The following is a 10,510-nucleotide window of genomic DNA, read 5'->3' as shown; positions in this document are numbered from 1 at the left end:
AACATAACCCCGAATCAGACAGAACATTGTGGGTTGTAAAGTCAAAGCAATAAGCTGAATGTGCAGATAAGCTCCTACAAAGTGTGTGTGATCATTATGTGGGATAGTCAGAACATACAACAGTCAAGTGATCCATTGTTTTAATAAAATATTGCATTGAATATTTAACTGAAGGCTTAAGGAATTAAAGAACTATAGCTTTGTCAAGGGCTTTCATGCCATTCACTATTATATGAATCCACAAGCTCTATATTTATCTACCAATGTCCTGACACTGTGTGTACCAAGGGTGTGTCCATTCAAGGTTCAACTGGTAATGACTCAAGCTGGTTCCCTTAAACAAAGGGGTTTTAAATGGTCCTTGGTTTTCCTATGGTGTGCACTGTGGGCTACTACTGAGCTGTAAACCATATTATCGTCATAGTTAATCAACAACCTGGTCATTAACAACTACACAGTTTTATTCCACTTGGTGCAACAGATAATTTATGACTGGAAACACTGTTTAAATCAGAGCTGGAAAAAAATATCGAGAGAGACCAGTGTTTGTGTTTGAATATTTTATCTCCATCTTGATTTATAAAAAGATAAAAGTAGTCAAGATGATGTTACATGAACAATATTCATACATGTAATTGATGACTAAAATAAACTGATGAAGACAAAGTAGATTGTTTTAAAGTTTGCTTATGTTTTTCCAGGATTCATAAAGCGGTCCATTTGAATAAAAAGATTTAAATATACAAAACAAACTGACCAGAAATGAGGGACACAAGCTTTCATAGTAAAAACTAAATCAATGCTATTGCAATCTGAACATCTATTGCAGGGGTGTCCAAACTTTTTATCCCAAGGGCCACATACAGAAAAAAATACGAAGGTCTGGGCCACTCACGCTGCCACGCCCCCCTGCCCTGGAGCGGGGGGGGCATAAAGGCGTTAACTGAGAAGTACAATACAGTGGGCCATAGTCCATTCCATTCCATTTAGCTGACGCTTTTATCCAAAGCTACTTATAAGTGAATTCAAGGGTACCCGAGGGTACAAACCCAGAACAACAAGTATCAAGAAAGTACAATTTCTTCAAAAATAGAACAAAAAAAAAAATTAAATTTTTTTTTTTTTTTAATTTTGAGGCGGGCCAATTGAAAATGGATGGCGGGCCGCAGATGGCCCACGGGCCGTAGTTTGGACACCCCTGAACTATTGCATTGTATTAAACCTATATAAGGCTTTTGATCTGGAGTGATATAGAGTCTAACAGCTCCTCAAACAACTCATTGTTTCAGAGAGAGATCTGTACTTTCTTACTGTTAAGATTGTGGTCTTTATCTAACTTTTTTCTAAAACGAAGCCAATAAGTCAATCAAGATCTAAAAAAGTATAAAATCGAATTCAAAGCAGCTGAGACACGGCTGTGTAATGGGGGTCCTAGTTTCCTGCAGAGGCACTTTTCAGTCGGCGACGTCTCACTTAACATCTACGACCATGACATGTATAAAGAGTCCGGCTGAGGGGAGACGGTCTCCGTTCTTACTGAGCAGAGGCACGTGTCTGTATCCTGTGAGAGAGCACAAAGCGTTTGCAGTCAGCGATGAAAAACAAGAAGAATATGAAGAGCTCTTTGTGCAGCGTGTGAATGGAGTTCTCTTTTGCTCGACCAGAGAGTTGATGTCTCTGTTCATTTATCAAGTGTGAACACAAAGAACGATCAGTGCTTTAAAATTGTTGGGTTTACAGTGAGGAGAAAAAAGCACGACCTGACAAGTATAGCAACCATCTGCAGCCAGATACTGAACTCACCCATTTTCAGGCTGTTGAAGGGAAGTGTGTACTGTCCGACAAACTCGTTACCAGACGTTGTGTCGTGGTCTTCCACAACAAAGCGCACCAGAGCTAGATCTGGCATGTACACCTCAAACTCGAAGCTTTCATTCCACGAAGGGTTAAACCCTGAAAAAAACGGGAGATATTCACTCAGTGATGTTTCATGGTTGTTCTTTCTCATGTATGTCACATTCCAATAATTATTTTGTTTGCTTTCGACCTGTTTTGCTGAACTTGAAAAGAATTGCCACATTTCCTAGAATGCATTTTGGCAGCTGCCCGAGAGTGAGCTGAGCAGGTGTTTTTCCGAGTGACAAGAGGTTTTACTAGAGAGTAAAAGTGCTGCGTGTGTTGTTTAGTGCTGGAAGAGACAGTTTCTACCAGACCTCTAGATAATCCGGAAGTAAGCCAAAATACTGACGCTATATTGGGATAAAAATAAATACATTGCATTGGCTGCGTTCAGTTCAGTTTGTAGTTTGCTTTAAAAATACAGAAATAAATGTAAAGATCCTTGAAATGCTTAACTACATCAAGATGTAAAGAACACTCAATGTCAATGTACTGTACATAAAAGGAAAGGTACCATTGTTTTCAACAGGGTTGGTTTCTTTCACAGCAACATCTTCCGGCACTCCGTGAACCTCCACTTTAACCAGCGGGTCCACAATTGAGGATTTCTTCTTTTTCAGTTTGGGGAGCTGCTGCGCTGATATAACCTGGTGGCAGATGGTAGGCACATCATGTCTGATTAGAAAAAACAAACATCCGTCACATAATGGACTAATTTCATGAAGAACCGGACTCTACAGCAATTGCTTTGGATTAATGCCAGTGTCTGTGTTTGTGTAGACAATCGTCACCATGACATGGAGCGTCTTGTGCTTGAGCCAGGCTCCTCGGGTCAAAGTGTTGGGGTCAAACCCTGTGGCTTCGTCCCTCATGTAGGCTGGTTTCAGGATGTAGCCACTTTTACCGTTCACCAGGAATCTGCCCTGGTTCAAATCCATGTCCGGGCACGTCGTCTGGAAGTTCAGAGCCACTGAACAGAAATGATTTAACTGAGTGAGGGATGTATAAGACTCATTAGATCAAGATTTCCCCTTGATGGCTGCCATACTATCAGAGCCGACTCTACTATGGGATAGTCTGAGGATTGTACCAATTTGACAGCCGGCGTTCCACAGGGGCACAGGGTTGTAGTTGGATGAGTTGGTCCTGGAGCCTGCTGGGTAGATCCGGCTCAGCTTGTTCTCATTATGAAGGATGTAGGCATTTGCTGTTAACAAAACATCAACAACGGAACCTACTGTCAATTACTGATCTGAAATTAAATGGTATCATTTAGTACCAGCAGATACAGAACATATGTGCACTTGATTCTGACGGCAGTGCCATCGTAACTGGAACAGCTGGTTATCAGTGTCCATTAAGCAAGTTTAGAGGGAACAGGATATGAAGGGAAACAGGATGTTACAAAACTGACAAAAACATTAGACCTGATTTCACAAAGTCTTCTTTCAGAAAGCAAATTAAAGAAACAAATTTGAAAGTTATATAGATCAAAACACGAAAGCTGTTTTCAGACATGAACTCTTGTTGAATCTCAATACAATCTGTCTGTCTGGACTTCCTGCAGAGTTTACCTTTCACGTATGAACAATTTAGCAGGAGATTTTCAAACATGTTCACAACAACACAGAAATCTCTGGAGTGTTCAGGTAAGTGTTGGTGCGGTAGGCAGAGACGGAATAAAACTGATTCATTCTGCTGTTTTTGTCTACAATTTTGTCAGTGTCCTCTATGTGTGTGGCACTGTTTTTTCATCCTGAGATATTTGTACTCGTTTTAGTTTTCTTATATTGCTTATGTCCCATGTTAGAATCCCCATACACACGCCCACTCCCTTAGGGTGAATCCTCTAGGGAAGCTCCTGTTGTGTTCTCCCATGGGCTAATTCTCATATTATCCAGAGTTTTTATTAGGAGGATAGCAAGAGAAACCGGAGAAAATGAGTGTTCAGTGCATGTCTGAAAGAGGCTTAAAACACAGAGGTGAGTTACACCCGAGGTATTCCTCACCCGACTCCTCTGCCAGCTTCATGGCAATTCCCTCCTTGAAGGACGACATCTCGTAAAAGCTCAGGTTTTGAACGGCGTCCTCGAAGCCGTTGAAGTGGACGCTCTTACAGTAGATCACCATGTCAGACAGCTCTTTTGCTAATTTCAGCTTCTTTTTCTTCTACACGTTAAAAAGAAGATAAAGGGTAAGTAAAACTCAATTATCTGCAATTGATCCATTTTTTCTCCCTTGATGGAACTCCCACCTTGCTTGGCTCTTCTTCCTTCTGCTCATCCTCATCATCTGATTCTTCTTCTTCCGTCACATCGTCGTCTTCATCATCTGCTGCTGTTTCAGAGGCAAAGATGGCCTCCAGTTTGTTTAACCTCTTCCCTTTGATTAGGAACTTTCCCTTTAATTCCTAGATGTCAATACACAAGCATATCAAAGAGTGTGAGTGACTGATGTCATTACAACCATCTTTAGCTAAAGGACTAGAATAAAATCTACAGATAGATACGACTGAATAACAACCTCAGGAGAAGGGAAATCTGTGGGCATGCCGTGCCCCAGCGGAGTGGTAACAAGTGCACTGCCCAGGATGGAGCTCATGTGGTGGGCCATGACTTTCTGCTGCTCCAGGCTGCAGTGGTTCTCCAACGAGAGGATCACAGGGTAATCTGACGTCTGAGGTTGACACATGACAAGGAGACAAACAGAATTCACTCACTGGAAACTACACAATACTATACAGGATGCTACACTATCACACACACCTTGAATGCATAGTCCTTGATGGTTTTGATTGTGTCTTTGAAGAGGATCTTAGAGGTGAGTGTGTAGCCGTGGTAGATCACTGGCTCATCGTCAGATCCATCCCAGCAGTCCAGCTCCACGCAGCGACAGCCCTTCAGAAGAGCCCTGAGAGAGTCACAACCAGTATTAGTGAATATGATATATTGTAAATAGAAATACCACAATATTACAAACATACAAATATGACAAATAGCCCCAGAGAGGCCTGACGTGAGTGTCAGTGTAACCCTGCAGGCAGATGGTTAAAATATGAACTTGTCTCAGTGGAGCAGATCACAGGAGAGAACATTAAATTAACAGATACAAGACCAGATATAACATATATCATTTTTGTGTAAAAAGGCAGGCACGGTATTGCAGTGATTGGCCCTGTGGCCTCAAAACAAGAAGGTTCCTGCTTCGTTTGCATGTTTTCCTTGTGTCATCTTGGGGTTTCTCCGGCTACTCCACCTTCCTCCAGAGACATGCAGATTGGATTTGGTTCATTGACCATAGGTGTGAATGTCAGAGTCAATGGTTGTTTGTAAACGTTGACTCTGCGATCCACTGTAGACCTGTCCAGGGTGTACCCTGCCTCCTGCCCAATTTCAGCTGGAATTGGCTGCAGCCCCATACGACTCTCAAACGATTAAGTGGTATAGATGATGGATGGATGGATGGATGGAAATAGGGTGAAAGTGCTAATATAATCTTAAACCTGGACCAATAGTATTAAACCTTTCTGACAAGCCACTTTGTTCCCACTAATGGTTTCTGTAATTTCCCTATATTTTTAGTTTTTTGATGAAGTGCTTTGTTTTTGTCTACTGATTCAGGTGGTCGGGGGTGGGCTCTCACCTGACATAAGCCTCTGTGCTGCTGGGCCCTTTGAGCTGATCCTCCATGAGGTAGGTGTTGTGTGAGGAGGAGATGAAGTAGTGATTCAGGGGCTGGTTCATGTCCTGGTACAACTCACTGTGATCTGAGTTCAGGATCATGGCCTCTGGGTGATGCATGTACATGAGGAAGCCATCTTTAGACAGCATCTTCTTCGCCTTGACTGACAGAAAATAAGAGTAAGGCGGCTGATGTGACAGTGGTGCATCAAAGCAACAATAAGTGAAGGATCAGTCATTTACACATGGACACAATGTGTGAAGGTTACATAATGTTGTCTTTCTTAAGAGGATCAGGGTTCCTTTCTTATTTAAAACTCAATCCCAGGATAAAGGATACTTAAATAATAACTTAGATTAGTTATAATAACTTATCATAGTTATAATAATGCATGTAAACAGCGTATTTCAAGGTACCCACATTACTTAACAATGTTAAGAAACTGAAAAATAATAATTAAACAATCCAAGAGGCTGTGGGTATATAAAAATAAACTGATATCTTCTTTTACTTAGAGAGAAAAACAGCCCTCCAGACTCAGGACGTTGTGAGGTCTATAAATACAAAAAATATATTGTAACATATTACTGATCTATATATGCACAAACCCCATTGAATCCGTGGTATTTATTGCAAACTGCATGTGTTTAACTTTATCTTGTAGTTTAACATTAACTAATTTAATCCAGTTTCTTCTTTATGGCATCAGCACACTTAAAGTTACACATTACCTTTCATTCTTTTATTACACTTGGTTGTTTAATCTATAATTACTCACCAGTACAGCAAACAAGCAATAACAATGCTCCCAACCACAGAGCTGTTAAACTTGGCCAAATATTGCCCATACAGGTGTCACAGAGATCCTGCTACTTTAAACCCTAATGCTGAGCGACTGTGAAAAACAATACCACAAATTGATTCTGAAGGGTCGTTCGTAAATACCAAATATGAAAAATCTTTGGAAATTAAAGAAAAGCATTAGCAGCACTATATTAAAACCTAGAAATTACTAATTTTACGGCAAATGCAAAAACACAGCCAGCTGGTTTCCGGTTCTACCAGGAATGGAGCATTCAGCGCTGTGTATCAGTCCGTGATTAAAGAAAACCAGCAGAGCTGTGATGCCGACTGTGGAGAAACAACCTGAAACAAAAAACATCTTATTTCAGTTCAGGTACTGACCATGTTCATCCGGCTCATGCTTCTCGATAATCGTGTGTGCAAGGGCCAGTGAGGCTTTGCTTCTCTGCTCTTTCATCAGAAACTCAACTAAGTTTTCAGGACTCATGAAGCCTGTAGTTTTAGCGTACTGTTCGTAGATAACGTCAATTTCCTCCCGATGGGTCAACAGGTCATAGAAGTGTTGGATCTCCGCTCCAGACAGGTATCCAGATTTGGATTTGTCACATTGCTATATGAGAAAATTGGATAATAAATGAAGGTTTAATTGACACTGAACTAACTGTACAATACAACTGATATAAGATGACTATATTAGTAGAATTAAGGAGAAGTATTTCTCTATTTTTCAAACAGGCAATTTACTTAAGAACAACAGTGTATACACACGCACACACAAACACACACACACACACAATTTGCCTGAAATATCATGTTTTCCTGTCTGTCTTCGTACCTTTAATGAATTACTTAATGTTCTAGGAGAGACCTTTAAACATGGTTTGAAGTTTAAATCTTCACTGAAGCAGTGTGTTTTTATAGTGTCTCATTGCATTTCCATGTCATTTCCATCATTATGAAGCATTAAAAACCTCTGAGGGCCTCACCTGGAAGAGAATTTCTGCGTAGTCGTCGTCTACTTCAATGTTGACCAGACGGAGGAAGTTCTTCATCTCTGACTGACTCAGTTTGTCGTCTTTGTCCTTGTCTGCTTTCCTCAGGCAGCTGTAGATCCAACTGAAAGTTTCTCATGTAAGGATTGGACAAATGCATACATACAATACAAGGTATGACCACCAACAATAAACACTAAACATGAACATGTAAAGGATACTGTTCTGACTTCTCCTGGGAGCTGAGGTTGTTTAAGTTCAAAATCAACTTCTCCAGGCTGCTGACCCACTGCTTGGCCTCCTCCTCGGAGCTGGCCATGAGATCCAGGTTCTTGCGGCGGTTCTTGAACATAATGGAGAAGCAACGACCCTCCACCATTTCTTCTGTGTTCTTCCTTAAACCCTCCGACTGTCGGCCCATCCTCACTGCTGAGATGTCATACAGCGAGACTGAAAGCAGAGAAGCTGCGTAAATTATGCTGCACTCATGGTATTTTGTTAAATAAAGGGATTCCCGACCAGGACTGACAAAAAATAGCAGCTCTTCTGTACTTCTGGTATCTTTAGGCATTACAGACCAGCCTGCTTGGTAAACATAAGCCTTTTGTTTGCAGTATACTGACGTCACATTACAGGTTTGAAGGAATAGAGCTTTTAGTAAAGTTTAAAGTCACTAATGTGCAGAGATCTTGGTTATCAGAAGTAGCTAGAGCAATGAAGACATGACTACACCACAGTTATCAAACTGTGACTGCATTAAGGTCATCGCTATCTCTCCAGACACACCCATCAGCAACAAGGTTAGTATTTGAAAATACCCAGGTCTTTCAGATAGAAATATTATTTTAAAGCCCTTGATGGTTTAAGTCATATTAACCCTGAAAACAGACAGGCAGAATATCTCACACACAGGCAGGCGGGATGCTGGGACAGCACTCACAGGTCTGTTTTGCGTTGAATGTTTTTTTGGATTCATGCCACATGGTCTTGCAGTCCTCCTGGAGTCTGTAGTAGCGGGTCTTCCTCCATGACGAGGAGCGGACCTTGAGGAGATCTCCACCCTGAAGGAGGAACTGGAGGTCCGGATCGCCCTCCATCCCTGAGAGACCAGAGAGAACAGATGAAACATTACATTTCTGACAGTTGACTTAAACCTGAAACTCAGCCCTTCTGTCTCCTAACTTGTTTTCATCTCAAAGAGTGGATGTCCAAAACGCCACCCAGGCAGGATGATTAAAAAGCCCTTTAAGAAGCAAAGTTGAACAGCTTCACACATCAGATCAAGGTGAGGTCTTCACAGTGTGTGCTGTGGTCCGACCCTGGATGATCCCTCGGTTCCTTCTCCTCTGTGTTACACTTCAGATACCTGCTGTGCAGCCTACCTAGCAGCTTCGAGTTCACTTGCATGGCTCTCTGGCTCTTGGCACAGCGCATTAGCTCCTCAGATGAGCTGAGTTCGGCTTGTCTCTGCAGGCAGCTCATGATGCCTTCAGGTGTTGAAACGCTCCTACTGCTCGCAGGGAGCAAGAAGCGAGCCGTGTGTGCAGGAAGAGGCGTGGACTAGCCTCAGTCAAAGTTCAGTCAGATGACACATAAACACACACACACACACACACACAAACAAACACCCACCCACACACACACACACACACACCCTATCCAGCTGCTTCAGTGCTTAGGAGCTGCGACACAACCTCTCCTGAACATATTAGTTTATGTCTTATTAAGATACTTCCATCTGATATGAAGCAGGGAAGTGGCTTGATAAAGTCTGAAGGCAGTGACGTCATTTTTAAACATCCACACACCCGGTAGAGGACTTTAAATTACAGATTTTGAGCTTGATTTAGCTTTGAGCTCGCTAACCATCCTAAATACCGGACTGCGTCTCACCTCCTATAACGAAGGTTCACAGCCATTACACTTGAATTAACCTCAGAAGAAACACAATACATGTTTAAAATACAGCTAGGTCAATCTATCTATTTGATCTGAAAAGAAAAAACTAAATCAAACATCACGTTTCACTTGATTTATTAATAATAAAGCGGCACAGTCCACTTTTACTGTACAGTGAAGGTTCAGTCCTGACATTGTTGCTTTACGGACGCTCTCTAGTGGCGATACTGCTATACTGCAAGTTGCTGTGATTTGCTGTAAAGTCCACCAGGTTTACCCGTTTTAAAGAAACACAGTCATCAAAATTAGCTGTAAAACAATTTAACAAACATTACATTACATGTCATTTAGCTTACACTTTTATTCAAAGCGACTTACAATTACATTTAGTGCATTCAACAACTATTAGGGGCCATTTTTGGTGTTCAACATCTTGCCCGTGGAAACTTCTTCATCACAGAGAACAGAGAGCTACGTTCAGTTTCAAACATTTGCAGTAATAGTTTGTAGATTTCTTCTTCCCAGGTAATCTTGAGACTATCATGGTTTGCCAAAACTAGTTTCTGCTTGCACCAATGCTGAAACTAGGCTGGATTATAGGGCCACACCTTTTGGCAGCCTATAGACAAGTGCGACTCCACAGGTGTTATTATTCTATCATGTTTCACTCTATATTCTCCATTGCTGGAGAAAAAAAGTTTCTCAGCAGCAATTTAACTGTAAGAAAAAGGAGATAAAGTCACTTCACTCCCATTGGCCCAATAATTATACAGGGCTTTACCTGATTACTCCCGACAGGCACTTTAACTTGTACAAAAAAACAGAAAACAAACATGTGTCCTACCGCTGTTTGTCTTTTCACCCCCATTCATTTCCATCCTCTCTGGATTTCTCTCTCTCTTGTGTAGCCTACAGTTTAGGTTTTTTCGTCCTCGTCTCACTTGTCACTTGACCTTCTGTCCATGAGCGCAGGCAGACTGGAAAACCAGTTTGGTTTTGTTTTTGCTTTGTTGAATGGAGTCCGGGGACAGACTGGTGTGTTTCTCTCTCCAGGGCGGTGTGAATGGTTCCAGCTCTGCAGCACCTCACACCGGTTTGACAAGCCTGCCATGCAAGCTGCTCTGCTGATGTCACAGGAGGGCAGGTCACACCTCAGCAGCAGCTCTAAACACCAGTCATGGGCTCAGTTTACACACTGTGTGACTTTATTGTATATCCAGCATTCTTCAGCCAGG

General features: G+C 41.8%; 1 protein-coding gene across 3 annotated transcripts; it reads right to left on the bottom strand.

Moving 5' to 3' along the window:
• Positions 1–606: 606 nt before the first annotated feature.
• Positions 607–8,906, bottom strand: LOC133018099 (1-phosphatidylinositol 4,5-bisphosphate phosphodiesterase delta-1-like). 3 transcript variants are annotated; one of them, XM_061084403.1, is made up of 15 exons: positions 8,759–8,906; positions 8,317–8,475; positions 7,598–7,826; positions 7,371–7,500; positions 6,766–6,994; positions 5,542–5,743; positions 4,665–4,809; positions 4,423–4,575; positions 4,154–4,309; positions 3,909–4,068; positions 2,990–3,106; positions 2,691–2,869; positions 2,414–2,546; positions 1,804–1,953; positions 607–1,561 (listed from the first exon to the last, which is right to left on the bottom strand). In XM_061084403.1, the coding sequence occupies exons 1-15, from the start codon at positions 8,856–8,858 to the stop codon at positions 1,470–1,472; spliced, it is 2,334 nt and encodes a 777-aa protein (XP_060940386.1). In that variant the 5' UTR covers positions 8,859–8,906; the 3' UTR covers positions 607–1,469. The 3 variants fall into 3 exon arrangements, with proteins under 3 accessions (XP_060940386.1, XP_060940387.1, XP_060940388.1); XM_061084404.1 differs by lacking the exon at positions 8,759–8,906 and adding an exon at positions 8,559–8,724 and having other exon boundaries at positions 608–1,561; XM_061084405.1 differs by lacking the exons at positions 607–1,561; positions 1,804–1,953; positions 2,414–2,546 and having other exon boundaries at positions 2,734–2,888.
• Between the last annotated feature and the right edge of the window lie 1,604 nt (positions 8,907–10,510).

The sequence above is a fragment of the Limanda limanda genome, chromosome 13 (assembly GCF_963576545.1).
Source record: "Limanda limanda chromosome 13, fLimLim1.1, whole genome shotgun sequence".
Lineage (NCBI taxonomy): Eukaryota > Metazoa > Chordata > Actinopteri > Pleuronectiformes > Pleuronectidae > Limanda > Limanda limanda.
This window is presented reverse-complemented; position numbering and strand designations above follow the sequence as displayed.